This window comes from Pavona decussata, unplaced genomic scaffold, assembly GCF_977016875.1.
Source record: "Pavona decussata unplaced genomic scaffold, jaPavDecu1.1 SCAFFOLD_245, whole genome shotgun sequence".
NCBI classification, from domain to species: Eukaryota; Metazoa; Cnidaria; class Anthozoa; order Scleractinia; family Agariciidae; genus Pavona; species Pavona decussata.
The window spans coordinates 612,210-633,265 of NW_028145650.1; the positions used below are offsets into that span (position 1 = coordinate 612,210).

The window sequence follows — 21,056 nt, forward strand, 5'->3', positions numbered from 1 at the left end:
CTGTTGTGCCCACTACACGACCCTTTTACGCTTGGCTCAGGAATAATTAAAAGTGTTATTTATAGGAGCAGCTAAACGATCTGACAGAGTTCTCCAACAGGATTTTAGATGAAAATATTTGGTCTTTTAATTCGTGTCTGATTTGATGCCGGTATAAATGCATACCTCTGATCTCCACCAATGTTAATCCCAATAAGTTGATAGAAGAAAACCAGAAACGAACCCAAACCAGTAACGTTTAGGGCAGAAGGATGATTATATTTCTGCTCGAATGCAGGGTACGTCTCAACTATTCTCAATAGAAGACGGTGGCTGCCACATATCAAGTCTCACGATTTTGCCCAACGATCACAGGCTGAACGCCAGGCAGTTAACTTCATCGTACAGGGTTAGTGAAAACACTGAATGTATACGTTGGAATCTACATGTATTGATATCTTCATGGTCTTGCTGTCCGGCAAGAATAAAACGTTAATAGATTGATAGTGGGCTGATAAAACCTGTTAATGAATTTGTAACGTGGAATATTATAATTCCCGCCTGAAATGCCATGACCACTATCAAGGAGTTTTCTAAAAAAAAAAAAAAAAAAAAATAAAATAAAAATCAAGGAGTTTTCTCAATAATTTTTGTAGGGGAAATAAGTCAAATTTACCTCTGCGTACGTCTTCTATGTGTCAGGATCTGTAAAATTTAAAATTCTTGTTCTTCAATTCAAGGCTCCGCAGCGGACATATGCAAGGCAGCGATGATTCAGGTCATCACTACCATGAACGAGGACACTTCCATCCATGCAAGGTAGGGTGTAAGTTTAAAAACAACGAACATGTGTGTTTATCTCAGTTACCGTGAATATCTTCACCCAAAACAAATGACTAACATCAGATTACTTAACGTGTCCTTCTGTTGAAAAAAATGTAACTATTCAAAAAGTTGTTTAAAGCAGTTGTTTGCATGCAATTTTACAACGTAACTTCGGTATGTTGACTATCCGATCCCTTCCGCAACTTTCAAATTCTTGATTTCGATAATGGGTCTAGAATGGAATGGAAACGAGTGGTGGTTCCTTAAGGTTACCCGGGACCTTCAGAGGTGTCTCGGGTCCAAGCAGTGTAGCCTGTCCGGTTTAAACTGTAGATACCCAAACCCCTATATCAAATTACAGCTTATAGAGCTGGCTATCAAACTATACCAAGAATTTTGAAATAAAATGAATTGTCGAATTTTTCACGAGTTCTAAATGTGAGCGTCCGAATCACCTTTCGAAAGCTACAAGTCAAAGCGAATTTTGTTTTTCTCTCTGGTGTTCACACATATCATTTGTCAGGTAGTGAAATATATCGGACTGTCCTCTAAAGAAACTCGATGATTAGCGCCAAGGGATAGTAGTTGATTGATGGCAATGACTGATAGCCGGTCTGGTCCGTTTTCATTTGTTCTAGACTGCTGTTACAAATACACGATGAGCTTCTTTTCGAGGTTCCTGAAGATGAACTCAAGACAGTAGCAGGTATACTTAGCTGTAGAGAACAAATTTCAGTGAAGGAGAGTGCACTGTAATGATTACTAAGCTCCCAATGAATCCCTCCGTACTGAGGCCAGTGTTAGAAGCATCTGATCTATCGGTTGCGCCGTTTGTTCAACAAGACCACTGATTTGTCAGGCACTCGATTAATCTGTAGAGTTCTTCTTCTCGTTATAAACTAAATAGTTTCACTTTACCAACTTAATTACCGAGCTTAAAAGTAAACGTAAGCATCTTTTCTTGTTATGGCAAAGCTAGAATAGCAGAAGTAACCTCTTAATCGTATCAAATGAGTTAACGTGAAACGGTAAACTTCAAGTTGACTTTTTGCAGTTTGTCAGAACGCGATGTCAAATTATTCTAATATTATAGCTTAGTAAGTATGCACCCAGAGTCAGTCGCCAGTCTCAGCTGTGGACAAAAGGCATCGAAAAAGACAACTATAGTCGTGTGATACCGGGATCCATCAAAAGAATGTTCATGATCTCCACCGTCACCTATTTCAGAATGCTGTATTATTCAGTGAGTGACACAGTGCCTGTCTGACTCGCTGAATAATACATCATTCTCATTCATTCACCAGGCTTAAAATATACCATCACATTTATTCCAATGCTTTTAATGTTTGCAGCAAGCGTCAGATCGATCATGGAGTCTACTGATAGACTGTGTGGTGGGAAAGTGATGCTAAAGGTAATAAACTCAATCACTCCCAGTCACATACAGTATGGACCGATTATCTATTTATAGTCCATGGGCCAGAAAGTGAAACCCTCCCCCCGTCTCGGGATTTTTGCAGACATGTATCATTTTAAACCTCTACCCAAGGGTATTCCAAAAATCGATGTTTGCACTCGATCGATTGGTGGGTGTGGCCGTACGGCGCCATTCTTTATTTTAATCAAAGTACCACAGAGTACCCAACCCGGAATTTTACAAATAATCTTTTTAAAAGCTATTATCCATGGAATTAACACACAAAACTACGCATACTTACTCTTCTCCATCCCCTCTGTTAGATGATATCTCAACTTGCACTTTTAAGCCTCAAAGTTGACTACTGCGCATGTCACAAAGTTCATTCAGCCTGTGCAAGGGGTATATGTGAAGTGATGCATAAGAATTACTCATGTTTCCTTGATGTAAATAAAACAGAGCAGTTACGCACCTTTACTAGATTTAGTAGATTGCAACCTCTTCAGATTCACTGGAAACAATCAGTATGATTTGCTTGTCTCTCGATGTAGTCACTGACCGTGGTCCGCAACGTATTGACTTCTTACTGCTAGTCTTCATCAGGTGATGGGGTCGACTGGTTACGCGTTACCATCGTAAGCAGACCATTGTGCTACAAGTAGTAAAAGTGATTAATGTTCGTCCCCCAGTTTCCCCATGGTAAATTTAAGAACAGATCCGCGCTTTCAAATACAGCATCAGATATGTTGTCGTAATCGAGACCGCTGTCATGTTCACCTTCGGGCGTGACCAAGGGGCTGGCTATTACACCTACCAGTTCTTGAGGCATCAGTTTGCCGGCAGTCCAGAAGATTTCAAGCTGTCCGTTATTATCAATGGTCCATCAATGCCCATCAGGTCCGGCCGGGGGGATACTTGGTGTTGGGTCGTCTGCTTTTCTTCCATATAAGAGTTTGATAGTTAGCGCTTCGAATATGCATTAGTAGACTCTCGCGACAAGGAGGAAGAAGACTTATATTCACTCCGTCGTAGCTTGTCAGCACCATTCCTGGCTTCGTACTGAACCTCTCAATAAACTTCTCATGTCTTAGGTAGCTGATTTCACCTGACTTGTTGCCATACATTAGGCACGTAAACTTCTCCAGATCTTCAAATACGCTGTTTGCTAGGTCAACAGATGTTCCCAAAGCATGGAATGTGGGAAGAAACTCGGGATGCTTTTTAAGGAGTTTCAGGGGCGTCACTTTCCCATTTCGTACAAACGCGCTGGTAGTATCGCAACCAGTAAATGCGTGCAGAGCTGTGAGGCCAAGATTGACATCAACTCCAAGATCTCTTGCAACTGCATGGATATTCAAGAGACGTCGCCTGTCACCCGTCGCTTGTTTATTTCGTTGCACAAAAACCTCTTCCAGTCACGAGGAACTGTGGTAGACGGTCCTTTCACTAGGTGTGCCTTAGCAGAACCTCTTCGAGATCGTTCTACTCTTTTAATTGAACAGGGATGATAGGAGTCTGTCACAAAGTCAACACACTGTGCCCGTGGGAGCTAATCAAAAACACATTCAGCTAGCTTTCCAAATGTGCTCGAAAGAGAAACCATTGCATGCTGAGCCTCATTCCCGTCTATGATGTAGCAATCAAATGCCATGGTGGGTCTCTGTACCAAGTGCGATTTCTCTTCTAAGGAATGCATCAACTTCGACTTGTCAGTCTTTATCAGAGTACCATTCGCAGTAGCCAGCGCCCAAGGGACCTTGCCCAACGGATAACTCAGCACGTTTTCCAAGCTAACTTGATGCTCTAGCGCCAGTATCACCAGTTGCCCAAAGACGTTTCTCTCTGCTGTTATTTATGTTTCTTCTTTCCTTTCCGCAGACCATTGATGATTTTGCTTGGGTAGCAAACGTTTTGAGATTCTGTTTCTTTACTGGAGAGTGAAAGGTGGTCTTCTTCTCTACTAGTCTTTTCCGGACAAACTCCCGATGGGCCTTCTTTCCGATGTCATCAGCCATCAGTATGTCACTTTCGACATCTTGGGGCACAGGAGCGCCGAATGAAAGACAGTATAGCCCATCTTTGTCTTCGATGGTGAATGGATAAGTGAAATTACTAATGACCTGAAAAACACTGCATGTGTCTTGCTCGCTCTTCACAATTTGCGATCCTCTCACCTCCTTGTGCGATGTAGCCTCCTGGCTGTCAAGTTATTGCGTTTCAACAATTCCTCCGCTCCGGGATGTGAATTTTCCAGGTTTAACATAATTACCAGGTAGAGTGTGGAGTACTTGGCATAGTTGGGATGATCGAAGCTGAAGAACAAGCTGCACATCTTCTGGAGGCTTGCAAGATGAAACATTAGATTGTTCTGTTTGGTAATAAAAAATTATATAATGGAAGTAACGCCTTGAAGTGTGTTAGAAACCTCATACGTCATGTCGGTTGTGCGTAGTCGACAGTTTTTTTCTGACATTCAAATGATCTCGAGAAACACATTTTCCAAAAACAAAATCATATGCATTTCAAGACGTTGAAAAGGACTGATTTATCGACCGAAGTGAGATTATTTGCTATGATATCTAATTGTTATATAGATGAAATGTATTTAATCAATCATAAAATATCTTAGCAAACGAGAGAAAGAAGCATCAGAGAACAAAAACTTACCTGTCCGCATTTTCCAAAATGGCTGATTAGAAATCCGAGTGTTAAAAGGATTATTGGATGGCCGAAAACTGGACAATGCATCTTGGGAAGCCGCATGGAAAGTACTTGAGGCACTAAATTGTCAGGCGAGGTGTTTTTTATGCCAGATCTCCCCCAAATCCCTCGCAAACCTTGAACAACTGTAGTTTTGTTTAAATTTATTGGCATTCCCTAGAAAGCGTAGTAATCATCTCGGGTGCATATTTAAGACACCAATAGCCACGAACTATCGTGGAAAGCAGTTCCGGTGCTTTGAGTGATTATGCAGAGTTTCTGTGCGACACGATCGTATACATAATCTTATACAGTATAGGTATAAGCTGAATGAACTTTGTGACATGCGCAGTAGTCAACTTTGAAGCTTAAAAGTGAAAGTTGAGGTATCATCTAACAGAGGGGATGGAGAAGAGTAAGTATGCGTAGTTTTGTGTGTTAATTCCATGGATAATAGCTTTTAAGAAGATTGTTTGTAAAATTCCGGGTTGGGTACCCTGTGGTACTTTGATTAAAATAAAGAATGGCGCCGTACGGCCACACCCACCAATCGATCGAGTGCAAACATCGATTTTTGGAATACCCTTGGGTAGAGGTTTAAAATGATACATGTCTGCAAAAATCCCGTGATGGGGGGAGGGTTTCACTTTCTGGCCCATGGACTATTAGTTGAACATGGTCCCAACGGGAAGGACTAACGAAAGGCTAGGTTTGACAGCATCATGTAAAGTCAGGCCACTCAGTAGTGTTGTAAAGAATAGGCCATTTTCATGATGGCGTCATTTGACTACAACTACCAGAATTCATTTCGTTTTCCTTTTCAAATTCAAATTTTATAATCCCAGTGGAGAGCAAAGAACAATAGCTCTAATTAGCATGAGAAAACAAAAAACTGAAGGATTCTAGTAGTTGTAGTCGAATGACGCCATAGTGAAAATGTCCTATTAAGGAAAGCCACTCTCCAGTGATCCTTCGGTTAAGGCTCCATACGAATGCCAAATACGAGAATGTACCGAGGAGCGTAGCCTGCTTGACGTTCATTAATTTTATGGAGAACGTACAAATAATCGATGGTTTATAAAACAAATTTGCAAAGAATATATCTAGGTAAGTACAAGACGTTGAATGGCTGGAAAGCGATTAGAAAAATATTCGACTGCCAAAGAATCGTGCAAGCAGGCCAAGGCCGAAGGGGCTTCTTTATTTTAACCTAGCAATATACTTAATATTGTTAAATTATCACTGTTTTTCTTTGTGCCTTTTGAAGCGCTAAGCTGACTCAACTTTAAGTTTGGTTACATGGGGTTTGGTGCGCTTTTCGTTTTTTGAAATATTGGGACGAGAGCATAATAACGGAGAAGGGGGAGGAGAGAGGAGAGAAATGTCATTACCTTCTCTTGTCTTCTCTTGTCTTCTCTTGTCTTCTCTTCTCTTCTCTTCTCTTCTCTTCTCTTCTCTTCTCTTCTCTTCTCTTCTCTTCTCTTTTCTTCTCTTCTCTTCTCTTCTCTTCTCTTCTCTTCTCTTCTCTTCTCTTCTCTTCTCTTCTCTTCTCTCCCCTCCCCTCCTCCATTTTTGAGCACTCGTCCCAATTTCCGCACTGTCAAAAAGCGAAAAACGCGCTAAACCCTTTTATTGTATTAAACCTTAGACTAGCATCACTTTCAGAGGGGGAGGAGGAGGGGAGCTACAATAGCAGTTATGCAGTATTTGGAGCCGCGTTGAGTCATCAGAGAGGCGTGGCCTCTGTGTTGAACCACAAGGCTGGAACAGACTTAACTTATATTACTTAAAAATGATGTGATTGTTATTTTATTGGTTTCTCTTGTAGGTGCCCCTCCCTGTATCGATCAGTATTGGAAAAACATGGGGGCACATGGAGACCTTTAATGTTTGAGATGCAATTTTATGTGAGCACGGTTGACAGGATGGCCAGTGTAGCGAGATAATTTCTGTCGCTTGTTTTGGTATTATTCCTGTGAATTTAAATACGAGTATGAATTTGAAGCTCTATTTTCCCTTTTTTGTTCAATTTTAAAGATCGTTGATAAGCTGTGAAGAAGTTAGAAATTTTTGTTGCACCTGGAACTGAGATAGAAAAGCACAAAATTAAAAAAAAGCCGCAAACTATACATCAAACAAAAACTAGCTATATAGCATGCCGTTCAAATTAAAACGTGATGCACTAACGCAATTGTAAATTAAACGCGACGTACACCATTTCAAAGTTTCTGAGGAAATAAACTAGCAGGAATTGATTTCATTTCCTGAATTAATATAACGCATGTAAAGTGTACTTATGTGTCGTAGTCATTATGACTTTTGCGTCAAGGACCGGGAATGTGGGGGTTTTTTTTGTATGTTTTTTCGTTAAAACTAAACACATGTTACTCCAGGTACCTTTAACATAAACTCGGTGTGAGATTATCTTGCCAACGGGCGAGTACCTTTTGTAACCCGGACAACGGTCTCAAACAACGAGAATTTGAAAGCTGATCATTAGTCTACTTGGCATTTGCTTTTACAGCTGATACATTAAAGTCCATGCAGTCCCTTGTTGTTCAAAGAGCGGATAACGCTATCCAGTGGATAAATCGCTATCCGGCGGATAAAATGTACTCCAACCAATACATTTTATCCGCTGGATAGAAACTTATCCGATGGATAAAGTTCTCTGCTCTTTGAACAACTGGGGCCAGATAAACACAAATAGTGACTTGCCTTATAAATATTGAATACAATTATTGAATCAGGGATCACTGAACACACGTTAGAAGTTCTGCAAGTACAAATAGAAGACAAATCTCCATCAGCTGATCCCACAGACAGTGAAACTCTATAGTTGCTAAAGCTATTCACACCAGTCTATAATCATCTAGCCCCTTACTTTTCACTTCTACGAGCAATGATGTTTGAATCACTGTTATTTCACTTTGCAAAAATGTATATTGAAAAAAGCAGTACCATATCCTCCAACCGGTCTCATTTGAACTGTCATACTTAAGGATCCGATTCTAAGAAACAGCAACACAACCAAATACTAAACTATAGCTATAGAACGTTCATGGTTCGTCGCACTTGAGGATTTCATCCACATACCCGAGCATTAGAATTACCTTTCCTGTCTCAAGTTTTGATCAGTTATGGGATTGATTTACCTTACACTGTAGCAAAGAAAAGAAAAAAAAATATAATCTTTATTACCATTTTGATAACAACGCTGATTCCGAATGTCTAATCTGATTCTGAAGGTTATTCGTAAACCCCTTGCTTATAGTAATATATGAAGCCTTGGCAAAGTGACCCTCGTTTAACAGTAAAACAGTATTGTGACCGCAAATTTCCACTGGGGTGAAGGGGTTGGGGGGGGGGGGCTCCCCTGTACATATGGGTTTGTGGGGCTGAGTGAAAGAAAATTATTTCCGAGCCACTTTGGACTGAAAGTGAGCATAGAATTTTTCTCGTCGTGAGCTTAAATAGGTTACTTAAGTCAGATCTACTGGGCTGAAAAAAGATATAAAGCTTGAGATAAAAAATTTTCTCTCACTCTCCCGGGTGAATTTGTACGTTTCTGAAGAGGGGAACGCGTAGGTTCTTACCACAGGGAGTCATTAAAACAACATCATGATATAACTTCACTGTATTAAAAGAAAGATGTATCAATTAGCTTTTGTCAAAGGCCTTGACCGGCTTCTACTTTTACAGTCTACAGAACGCAAGATGTTTTGACAAACCGTAACAGTTTGTGTGTATTGTGCATGGTTTGTTTGATCGAGCAGAGAAGGAATACATGCAAACGATACCCCTATTATTGCTCTGCCGACATCCTTACGCCGCAATATCAGTTTCATCATATGATCCTGATATAGCGCAATCACACAGTTATAAACGACAGCGAAGAATGTGACCTCGTATTAATTCATATTATCATAATTCAACTGTAAATCCTGGAGTTGATTTGCTCCATTTGTTTAGTAATAGAAATCAAAGTGGGCTGCTTTGGCAGTGAAAATTGAAGACTGACTCAACTTATATATCACAAGTAAAACGTATAAGTTGAAGCTACTATTTATTGTGTTGTTAAAATATTAGCCATGTGTTTGTCGAACACGACTGTCATATAGCCGAGGCATTGCTTCAAGTAACATATGACCAGCTGCTGTAAAGTTTAATCTAGCTGAATAGAGTTGTAAAGAAATTTAATGTTTACCAAGGTGTTTTGGAAAATCCGTAGTACTGTTTAATGTTCTATTATCACAAAAGCGCAGATGTTGTTAAACATTGTCTGGCAAAGGTAACAAAGTGCTCCATAAAGGGAACCGCCATCCACCTTCACTCTTACTCTACAAAACGTAGTCCTCTGTACCTTATCCAAGCGTTCAGTCTCCGCCAAGATGAAGATAGTGTTCATCTTCCTTGTCACAATTTGTGGTGCCTTCGGTAAGTCTATTTGTCCATCAAAATCATAATATACTAAATTTACGACAGAGGCAAATTATATCACCCTGTGGTACCCATTTTCATGACTCCCACCAATATCCAGATCGAGTAGGAGTTGTGATATTTTGATTTTGAAGTCTTTGAGGACGAAGGACAACCGGTGAACCCAGAGAAAAAAACCGTCAAAGCGAGCACGAGAACTAGTAACAAACTCAACCCTTGTACTCATATATGATGCCGATTTTAGAATTCGAACCCAACGACACTGATGACGGGAGGAGGTCATTCTTGCTCCTTTTGTTGGGTCAACCTCTTCAGTGCGTCAATTGAAGTGGAATTATTTCAAGGAGAACCATTTTCCCGTGGTTTTTCCTTTCCACTTTATTTTCAATCAAGAAATGGAACCACACCAAAAAGAAAGCCAGTTGGCATTAATTACTTATTTAATTACCATGATTGTAACATGTTAACTCAACCTCGTTTATTTCTCCAGCTAGTGAACTGAACCATTAACGTTCTTTGCAAAAACCTCAGAAGTTGCTCATTTGTGTTTTTCTTGTAAACTTATTGAACTTCGAGCATGTCACATTAAAGAATCTTGGACCTTCTCGGTTATACTTAACAACGCCCCTAAGTCCTACACGAACCCTTCTTTCTTAGATTGGTTGCTTGATTTAATGTAAATTATCCTCGTGTTCATCACGTTGAAACAATTGTTTCTCCGTTGCCATCTCATCGCCGTCTGTTTAATTGTTAGGTGAGCTGAAGTCTCCAAGGCCACCAGGCTTTGGCACCTTTACGAAAAACTTCAAATCACGTTCATCCCTGCAGGAAGGAGGTAAGTAATAACCTACATACCATTAACTTTAGTTTCACCTGGAAAATCAAAACTGTTTGTTGAGAAAGTACCTCTTGAGTTGTAAAAATTAAACATGGTTAGACCTTGGTGATCATTGACGACAGGCTCTCCTAAAATGTGTTTATCTATGTCTATAACACGAATGACAAATGAAGGTAAATATCGTACTCGTATCGTATCGAATTGAAAAACAGGTATCGATTTATCGATTCCTTGCTAATTCTGTACTTGGATCTTTAAACTCGTTCTACGCACTCGAGGCAAAGCTAAACATAGTTTTTTTTTCGTCCAATGCGCGTTTTCCATGCTTGATACCCGATGTTTCAATGTGCCGCTACCCAGGGTTGGTGAATTCATGGTATCGATTGCGTTTACGGACCTGATTGATCGGATGTGATTACGTATATGTTATGTCTAATTATGATGCGTTTTATTCTTAGATGTGGTAGAAGGTGACATCGTGTTGGACAAAAGGAATGCTGCTCTTTACAGAGGCGAGAGGAATGCTATGAAGAACGTTAATCTGTGGCCAAACGGAGTTGTGCCTTACATTCTTGACTCAAGTGTTGGTGAGAAAGCTTCTGTTATTGGTTTTTTAATTTAACTTGGCAATGCCAAAACTCTTAAAAGAAAAAACAGAAAAAACATTATTATGATTAAGTAGTTGACCAGTCTGAAATGTTGCATTCTCGAATTCATTCACTTCAAAATTCCGGAACTTTTATTTGGAATGTATGTGTAAGAAACACGAAAAGACTTCTTAGGGATTTGGTTAATGCCCAAATGGAAGATTCTAAGGATAAGAGGAATTTCATGAAAGCTACATTGTAGCCCAAAATTTCCGTACGGAAAACGTGCGTTTCATTTGCTTCTTTAATAACATCCCTGCAATTTAGGAACGTATCCTTAATTATACCAAGATTGGTCCGACACTTTCGACGTTAATTCCAGTGTAAATGCAACACGATATATCACGGTCAAAAAGAAGGCAGATAATTCGTGACATGTATTTGGAATACTGCATTCATCGCGGTAGAAGTGTGACGACCCATTGAGGCCTTATTTTGTTGTTGTTGTTGTTGTTCTTTTATCGTGTAGATGATCACCTGCGGTCCCAGATTGACGAAGGAATCAAGGAGTACCACAAGTACACTTGTCTGCGGTTTGTGAAGAGGACAACCCAACGTGACTACATCAGGGTTAAGAAGCCAGCGTCAGGGTAAGACTACGAAGGAACCTTTACTCTCTTCATTAACACATTGAAAAGAAAGGCAACAGCAACAACGTAATGCTCAGAAACTTTTATTTGGATATTTGCAACAAAATACCTATAGCCTACGTAGCAAGCTTTTCCATCGAGTTTGGTGCGTTTTTCGCTTTTTGACGGAGAGAAAATTGGGACGAGAGCATAAAAGCGGAGAAGGGGGAGGGGAGAGGAGAGAGATGTCATTACCTTCTCTTCTCTTCTCTTCCCTCCCCCTCCTCCATTTTTGTGCTCTCGTCCCAATTTACACGCGGTCAAAAAGCGAAAAATGCGCGAAACGCCTCGTGTTGTATTAAACCTTAGACTAGCATGGCTTTCAGAGGGGGGTGGGGAGGGGAGCTACAATAGCGGTTATGTAGTCTTGAGAGCCGCGTTGAGTCATCAGAGGTGCGTGGCCCCTGTGACACGAATTCATGCCAATTTACAATATCTCAGATTATAATTAAGGACTCTGTAACTATACGTTGAACTACAAGACTGGAAGAGGCTTAACTTATATTTTTCTTACTAGATGTAACTCTATGGTCGGCGCCGTTGGTGGGGAACAAATCCTGAACATGGGGGATGGCTGTCAGTATGTGGGACTTGTTCTTCACGAGTTCGGTCACGCAATCGGCTACTATCATGAGCACAACAGACCAGACCGTGACGACACAGTTGAAGTCAAGTGGGACAACATTGTGTACGGTAAGAAAACCAAATGAACTGATAGCTGTTTCTGCGATTTGATATCTTAGTAATCAAAGTACATGGTTAATATGCCAGTTAGCTTTTCCACTTGCAACTAAACCTTGACAGTCTTAAAACTGATGTTCTTAGATATCTGAAAAAGTTCGGGTGATTTATGGTAAATTGCAAAAGTCCTCGGCTAATCGTTGGCAATCTCCAGAAATGCTTTGGAGATCTTGGATAGCATTCCAAAATTTCCCATTATCTTCGGTTAACTTCATCTTCCCTTCGGATCCACCAAGAGGTCAGGGGCACCCAACGACAGTTTTCTCTCAGATCCTTTGAAACGCTATTTTAGGCCATCTGGAGTGCCTTTAAAGCTCTGTAGGTTCATTTTAGGCTGCGCTATAATATTTTTATCTGTTCGGTCATTCTAGGGGAACTTCAGTCCTGGTCTTATTTCGTTTCCGAAAATCTTAGCTGACCTTTTCTCGGTACCCGAAATGACATTTTTATCAATCCGAAAACACTAGACCTTAAATATTCCATATCACGAAAGTTCTAGGTGAAAATTTCCCTCAGAAAATTGTAGGCGATTAAGGGCCTTCCGAACAAATAATTTATCGAAACGGGGAGTCCGTTGGTGCCCCCTGAGAGGTAGCTTCTTCTTCGCTGAATTTTTCACTTGTGTTACACTCCCCACGTTGTACTTGTTTGTACGCAAAATGTATATAAAGATGTATGAATTTAACTCATTGATCTACCTCATCTTCTTTGTTCATCAGGTTTTAAGGATGCCTTCTATAAGTACACTTGGGATGAGGCTGATGTCCAAGGCTTTAAATATGATCTAACCTCCATCATGCACTATGAAAACACTGCTTTTACCAACGGCTACTGTCGCCCAACCATGCTGGTTAAGAATGACTACTCGTACGAGGTTACGCCTGTTTATCTGAGAAAATTCAGTCCTCAGGATATACAGAAGATCAACAAGCTTTATGGCTGTCAGACAAACCAGCTACCACCAACCGGTAAGAATGGAACCACGACACGCAGTAACTATTAAAAAAGTTAGTAATTGACAAGAAGTAGGTAATTTTCCATTTTAATAATTAATTGACTAACTGACTTATCGGTCGATTAATTAGTTGATTGATTGATTGATTGATTGGTTGATTGGTGGGTCAGGTTGGTTAATTGGTTGATTGATTGTCTGATTGATTGATTGATTGATTGATTGATTGATTGATTGATTGATTAATGGATTGATTGATTGATTGATTGATTGATTGATTGATTGATTGATTAGTTGGTTTGATATTTGGTTAATTGATTGATTGTCTGATTGACTGATTGATTGATTGATTGATTGATTGATTGATTAGTTGGTTTGATATTTGGTTAATTGATTGATTGATTGATTGATTGATTGATTGATTGATTGGCTGTCTCGTTGATTGAATGATTATCAGTTTTCACCAGTGCCGTGGAAGGCAAAGTGGCGTAACAGTCCTCATGCTTGAATGATCATTGCTTTATCTTATGAGGTCTTCGAACAATAAACCTTAATTTAACTTACTTCCTCTTTTTGCCTTTTTTTCTAGTTTTACCAGGAGACGGAAATCCGGATCCATCTCGTAAGTTAACAAATCAAATAAACATCCTTATTTCCTTGAATTCTGTAAAGTACAATTTAATATTCTAAGTCACAAGCTAACGGTTGTGACTAGTTGTTGCCGAATGTTTTCCTTAGAATGGCCCAGTATTTTTCTGCCGTGATGATAACTTATCAAAGAACTAGGCGACCAGATAGTAATCTATAGCCGCGCAAGCTGTGAGGCTTTTACTGACAAGTACTGGTTTTTCCTGAACTGCTTATGCTCGCGTATGCAGACCCGGGATGCAGACTCACAGGCTCAGTAATCCAAAGAAAGACTGCGGTTCCCATCAGCGTTTCATTAGTTCTACTGACACAATGCAAGGCATGCAACCTAACCTGTGAAACCTCAGCAAAAAAAGTTGCAAACCTGCGAAATAGTTTGCTTAAATTAACTTTAACTGCACTGTGCGATTAAACACAGTGATTAGTGATTCTGTAACGACTGGTGAACGAATGACCGCGTCGTCGTGAATGTCACTTACTGTCCTCTCAGCATCCATATGTAGATTGCGATAGACACCGTGCTTCAAATAATTGAAGCTGTCCTAAGTCCTACATGCAATTTCTAATCGCCTCATTTCTCCCTTCTAGAATGCAAATGTGAGGATAAGTACGACAGTTGTGGGAGTTGGGCGAGTTCAGGCGAGTGCGGCCTCAATCTGAACTGGATGTCTACCAACTGCCCCAAGAGCTGCAGGACCTGTGGTGGTATGACTATTTCATTCATACTATGTCCAACTTCAGTATTAATTTACCTGTCTTAAAGGATGGACAGAAGAGCAGGGACCCTTAATACCAAAGATTGTCAAGTTACTAAATTTGACGTTTCCTCAGTCACCACGCCCATTACAAACTGAACTGAAACCCTGGTAGTTCTTTTTTTGAGACAAGCCCGCTGTAACTTCGCATTCCCTCTCTCTCCGGCTCTACCTGACACATTCAATTGCTTGGACTACATATTGGAGTTTACGGTAGCTATAACTAATGTTACAGGCACTACTGATTTAGTGGATAAAATAGTAACAAGTGTCTATATGGACCGAATCGCAATGCGAAGGCTTTTTGACTTCACACTTGATCGGGACAAAGCTTCGACTTTACAATGCGACGCGCCTTACCGTGGCCACCCAACAAACTTTTTTTAACAAGTAAGCCAATCAGGATACGCGGATTTGATTAACGGTCACGCCTCCGTGAAAAGTCCAACAGGCAAGTGACGCATCAACGAATTATTGAAAACATGTCGTTTTGTATTTTATGAACAAGGAGGAAGATATCCTGATTGGTTAATTTGTTAAAAAAGTTTGTTGGGTGGCCACGGTAAGGCGCGTCGCACTGTAGATCATACGATGGTAAAAAGTGTAAAGTGTACCTGTATTTGTTTACCCACGCAGAACCGGTGAGCTATTAGGAACTCGTTTCAAACGTGTCTGTGGTATTATTGTCATGAACTAATTCACTTTTTAAATATTTTTTCTGTTTCAGAGCCTCCTTCAGGTGAGTGACCCTCATTATCGATGATTCGATGGAGTAGCTCATTGTTTTTAAGGTTCACTAATGAAAGGATCGAGAGACGTTCAGCTCTGAGATCCATGAAAGTTTAGCAGTTCTCTTAATGTGAACTGGTACAATTAAGTGTATGTCGCACTTTAGTCTCAGAAACGCTTATAAAAGACAAATCAGGAGGCAAATAAGAAGTGATACACTTAACTTTGTGAGATGAAACATGAAACTATAACAGAGTGCAAAATTCGATTCTTAACTGAAACTTGACTTCACCACTCGACATGGTGAAAATGCAATGTAAGGATTACTAGTGCTAGGCCGCCATACCAAAAATAAAAATGACCAACACCATTACCACCATTATACAATTACGGCTGCTTAACTATCAACTACAACCGAGAAGATCCACGCTTGTTGAAAAAATAAATAAATAAATAAATTTTATACGAGCAACAATTAGCCTAAAAGTGAGATTATAATGTCCTTTACCAAAATAATGTTGACTGAAAACCTTTTCGTCAGATTTTTATCAAAATATTGCTTCTGGTTATCTGTCCATTTTAGACTGCCAAGATTTATACCCCGTGGCGTGCGAGGGCTGGGGCCAAGGCGGTGAATGCCAAAAGAACCCAATCTGGATGAAAGAGCATTGTAAATGGACATGTTACCAGTGCCCAGGTGAATAACGCGTTTCTTAACGGGATATTAAATGCCAATAATAATATATTAATCCAAACGAAACCAGTCTGGATGAAAACGTATTGTAGTAATAAGCTTTTATTTAAAAGAGAAATGTTCAAAAGGCGACAGATAAAAGAATGCACTTTCAGTAAGCTTTTAGAACCATCCTTACAGACCAAGGAGCAGATATTGGGGACGAAGAAAAGTTCGAAACGGCGGAAAATTTGTTGAAGAAAACTAGTCCTTTTCTTCGTCGATTTTTTCCAGCCCTTTTCGCCTTTTTCCTCGTCCCCATCATGATCTGCTCCTGAATCTCCGAGGATATTTTAGAACCAAATGTCCGTCTCAAGGAGTACAAAATGAAACCGATCTTGCTGAGGAAATAGAAGTATAGATAAATATCAGGATAAACGTTCGGTGGGTATTTGTATTCAGGCATAATGAAAATTCTACAAATTCTACATACCTTGCTTGTATGGCCATCATATTTCTCCAACGCACCGAGATTATGCTTTTAGGTCTACTTTCCATTGATCTTTTTTTGTTATTTTCAAGGTCAAACAACTCCAAAACCCTTTACAGGAACTACTCCAGCACCCAAATGCGAAGATAAACACGCCTCATGTCCAAATTGGGCGAGCACAGGAGAATGCGGCTTGAACCTTGACTGGATGTCTGTAAACTGTGCCAAGAGCTGCAGAACTTGTGGCGGTAGGACGACTTAGTTACATTGCATTGTTTAAAAGGGGTTCGTTTAACTTAACGTGAATACGCTACACGTGAGAAGGAACAGACTCAAAGATAGCCGGGTCGGGGCGAAGATGTTACGTGCGAAATCGGGACTTTTCTAGTCCCGATTTCGCCCGTAAAATCTGTACCCCGGCGCGAATATCTGCCCATGGTTCTTCGAGGATGCAACTAGAGGGGCGAACTATCGACTATCTCCTCATCAAAGACATTTAAAGTAAACACCAGCTCTTGAACGAAAAATTGTTAAAAAAAAAGAAGGAAAGAAAAACGCGCTACGTTCGTGCCTTAGCCATTTGCCTTACAAGGAATTGAGACCAACATGCGACTCTCTAACCTTCATTAACGTATTGCTTTCGTAAAAACGTTGCCACTGTTTGAACGCGCGGAAATTGGAACGAGAGAGAAGAAAACGAAGGAAGGGGGAGGGGAGAGGAGAGGATTGCTTGTGGTGTTCTGTTTAATACTCATTTCTCCTTTTCCTCTTTATTTCCTTGCAGAGCCACCATCAGGTAAGCTAGAGTGTATAATAAATTTTTATCTGGAGCAATATTAGAAAATTACAACTGAAATATAACAAATTCATATAGTCACCGACGGAAATCATCTCTTAGTTTGTATCGCGTAGAAACAGTCGGATCAGCTGCAGAAGGCAATGAATGAAGACAATTAAACCTTTTCTCTAAATAACACACGTTGTATTTGAAACATTTCAAATATCATCTGCCTGGAGTCTCCAAAAACGTCTTCACAATGTTTTTACAGTTATTATCGCTTCTCGTCTCAGACGTATTTTACAAAGACATTTGATGCACCCTACCAACTTGTTTCCAGTGACAGAAATGTCTAAATTATTTGTTGGGCCGATCAGATCAACCATTGATTCAACGTATGCCGGTGGGATTATCGTCCGCGGTAGGCTCGATTTCCGCCGCTCACTTGGGTCCGGGCTTTCCTCGTCCACGGTTGTTTGTTTAGACATTACTCCAAATTATTGTTTCTATTTCCTGGTTTTAGACTGTAAAGATTTATACCCGGTTGCGTGCGAGACCTGGGGCCAAGCAGGCGAGTGCAGCAAAAACCCGGCCTGGATGAACGTCAATTGCGAGAAGACGTGCAAGCAGTGTACAGGTGAACATACGATATCATGAGTACTTGAGTAACACTGCTCTATATTGATAAGACCATGCTGCTTTCAGACTCTTTGTGAAACGAAATATCCCGGCGACGCCCTCGGCCCAACGTGCCTCGGTTTGGTGACATTTTCTCTGCATATGAGCAAGGGTAGACCAGCAGAGTGTACGCTAATGAGATATCATGAATTGTATGATTGACATCACAAGGTGTCCCCTCACCTTAATTTCTCATTAAAACACACATAATTCTGTCAAACATGAAGTCATATGAAAACGACAAAAAGCCTGTTTTATATGAAGGGTTAAGTGCATTTCTGGACATAAGTGGAGTGTAGCTAACGGTCGTGGGTAGTGGGTAGAGGTCGTGGGACCAGCAAGTTCTATGTATAAGATGCACTAGAGTATATTAGTTTTAGTGCCCTACAGCTATGCCACAATTAAACCCTTGTTAAACACTATAACTATCAACTACTTTATCCTTTTCAAGGTGGAGCAACTCAACCTCCTACACAAGCTCCCCAGACTCAGCCTCCTCAGCCTCCGCAGCCCACCACAAAGCCTACTGGAAATTGTAAAGATGTTTATCCACAGTATTGCCCTGACTATAAGAAACAGGGAATGTGTTCAACTCATGTGAACTACATGTCACAAGTCTGTCCCAAGACCTGCGGATTTTGTGGTACGTGGTGGACTGAAGTGCAGTCTCTACTCAAGGACAAAATTGTCATAATATTTAAGGTTTATTTCCTAAAACCAATGTACATACAACTGAACAACAGTTAATTTTAACCTTTCCTCAAATATGGGTGTGTCCACTCTTTAGACTAAGAGACATGGTGAGGTTGGTAATTCACATTACAACAGGAACTGAAAGTACTACTCAGTACAATCGACAGCTTCACTGAAAAGTCAGGATTACTTTGTGCAGCTGATTACATTGAATTGTTTTACCACAGGAAAGCTATTGCTGCTCAGTAATGCACCGATCAATTTGAAATTTCAACACCCCCTCCCACCCCCGCCATGTATTTGAACTTTTGGAGACCGGCTTGTTCAAATTCCCACCTCCCACGGCCAAAACAGCCTTTCAAATACTCTACCCTTGAGTACTTCAAGATCTCTCCTGGAAAACAAATTTTCAGCTTCAGTCAATCACTATTCGTGTTTTGCAAACAGTGATACATTAAGTGGTACCTCCAAAAACTCTTTTGAAACCACTTCGGAAATGAACCGTTGGCTTGCAAGGGCGAAACCCTGTCCTTGTAAAACTCCTCAACTTTCCGCGTGCGAATTCCACTAAACCAAAAGATTTTAAAACGGTTCACATTCTCTACTTTCCGCGTACGGCACACGGTCGAATGCGCAGGGCATGCCCGGGGAGAATGTTGAGGGTTTGACCCAATCGGCGCATAACTAAATTTATTTGCATGAGGCAAATTCCATTTAATCTACAGACTCCACCAAAAGTTAGACTCGGGTATAATCTGCACCGATTATTAGGTGTTAGACATCTCACTTGAATTCATTGCTATCTTAGGTGGAGGTGGTTCAGGAAATTGTAAGGATGTGTACCCACAGTACTGCCCAGGGTACAAGCAACAGGGCATGTGTACTGACCCCAACTACTTGGACTACGTCAAGGAGGTCTGCAAGTACACGTGCAATCTCTGTGGTAAGTTCACGGTGGGTTTTCTCCTGCTCCATGAGAATCTGATAAACTTGCATGGCCTTTTCCCTGATAAATCCTAGTTTGTTTATGGAACGGAACCTAGCAATTAAGTTCACAAACGTCCGGTTAACCCTGTTATACCTGATATATGTGATAAGACTGGTTGAGACAACCAGAGATACCAAGAATCACCAGACAATAACTGTTGGCATCTTGTAAAAGCGTTACTGACCCAGAACATTACAGGCGCTTTGTCACTTAGGTTTCTGTTTTAAGTTAGGGTTTAAGTAATCGAGTTTTAGTTTGCTTTTACGATCCTTCTTTGACGAATTAACAATTTTTAGCAATCTTTTCTTCAAGTAAATAAGGAAACTATCTACTTTTTTGCCTTAGGTTGAACTGTTTAAAGAAGAAACAAGCTGATGAAAAACGACTGAGCTTAAATGCAGTCAACTTCCTGGGGAACACTTGATTACTGAAAAATGAAATGCTTGTAGATGGAATTCCAAGCTAATAAAAAAGTACACAGTTGTGAACATTTTTTTTTTTCTCATTTTCTTTATCTGCTTTCTGGTCTCGCATTCCTGAAAAGAAAATATTTCTTTTGGAAACTGTTGCGAGGAAACAAAAACTGTTTCGAAATTCTTAAGAGGAAAAAAAAACTGTTTCGAAATTCTTAAGAAACATTTAATATCCAATTGTCTTGTCTTGTCTTGTCTTGTCTTGTCTTGTCTTGTCTTGTCATCTATTGTATTGTATTGAATTTTATTGTATTTCCCTGGTGTTGTGTATTGTTTTTCTAAGTTTGTTGTGTTGTGTTGAGTAGATTTGTATTGTCATTTTATTGCGCTTGTGTTGGGTCCTATTGTGCTGCCCTTGTCTAGTGTTGTTTTGTGTCAGTTTGTTGAAGGGTGATTGGATGGAAAGATAATTGAAATGCGCATTGAATTGAAGTGTATTAGGGAAATCAACGGGTTCTATGATTAACAAAAGAGGAGGGTTCATTCTGTATACTGTGCGTTAGGTTTACTTATTCCGCCCAAACCATCCGGGTGGTGTCGCACTTATATAGGCTAATAACAATAGCTTGATGACAAACCAATCAGAAGCGAGTGGCGTCATCACGTACTAACCAACAAGAAAAGAAGCAATAGAATTATGAATGCAAAAAACTTGACATAATTAAAATGGATTAACATAAGTGACAAAACACAAAGAAAAAGAATGTAGACAGACCAGTAACGATGTCGGAAATATTCGCGTTTGGTAAACTCTGCCTCTAAATAAGAATAGAAAGAGATTCGCGTAAGATATTTCTGATGTATATTGAGCTTTGGGAAGACAAGTATTCAATCCTGGATTCTCCGGAAAATCGACCTGAAACAGTCTTCGTAAATTGGTTTCTTGGCGAATTCGGTTCGCTGGTGCGTTGACGTAATTGCAAATCAGCTGTAATTGTTTGCTGTAAAGTCATTTTGTTGAGTAAACCTCAACTGCCTTCCAG

At 40.2% G+C, this 21,056-nt stretch overlaps 2 protein-coding genes across 5 annotated transcripts in view; both read left to right on the forward strand.

Moving 5' to 3' along the window:
- The window catches only part of LOC146457180 (DNA polymerase nu-like), a 30,226-nt gene extending 19,501 nt beyond the window's left edge, over positions 1-10,725 (forward strand). For all 4 annotated transcript variants that reach the window (XM_085092210.1, XM_085092212.1, XM_085092213.1 and 1 more), the window contains 6 exons: positions 278-388; positions 720-798; positions 1,443-1,510; positions 2,157-2,218; positions 6,750-10,196; positions 10,658-10,725. In XM_085092210.1, coding sequence (XP_084948336.1) covers positions 278-388; positions 720-798; positions 1,443-1,510; positions 2,157-2,218; positions 6,750-6,815 — 386 coding nt within the window. In that variant the 3' untranslated portion in view covers positions 6,816-10,196; positions 10,658-10,725. The remainder of the gene's footprint in view (positions 1-277; positions 389-719; positions 799-1,442; positions 1,511-2,156; positions 2,219-6,749; positions 10,197-10,657) is intronic.
- On the forward strand, positions 9,313-20,467 carry LOC146457182 (zinc metalloproteinase nas-15-like). Its single transcript, XM_085092274.1, has 16 exons — positions 9,313-9,358; positions 10,116-10,196; positions 10,658-10,786; positions 11,316-11,436; positions 11,993-12,168; positions 12,936-13,184; positions 13,758-13,790; positions 14,405-14,521; positions 15,299-15,310; positions 15,842-15,997; positions 16,556-16,711; positions 17,248-17,259; positions 17,765-17,878; positions 18,371-18,562; positions 19,421-19,555; positions 20,379-20,467. The coding sequence occupies exons 1-16, from the start codon at positions 9,313-9,315 to the stop codon at positions 20,465-20,467; spliced, it is 1,818 nt and encodes a 605-aa protein (XP_084948400.1).
- The last annotated feature ends 589 nt before the right edge of the window (positions 20,468-21,056 follow it).

Excerpts from the sequence above, each read along its gene's own strand:
- LOC146457182 (XM_085092274.1), top strand. The coding sequence starts at position 9,313 with ATGAAGATAGTGTTCATCTTCCTTGTCACAATTTGTGGTGCCTTCG. Across the intron at positions 9,359-10,115 it reads CACAATTTGTGGTGCCTTCG|GTGAGCTGAAGTCTCCAAGG; the intron begins GTAAGTCTATTT and ends TTTAATTGTTAG. Across the intron at positions 18,563-19,420 it reads CAAGACCTGCGGATTTTGTG|GTGGAGGTGGTTCAGGAAAT; the intron begins GTACGTGGTGGA and ends TTGCTATCTTAG.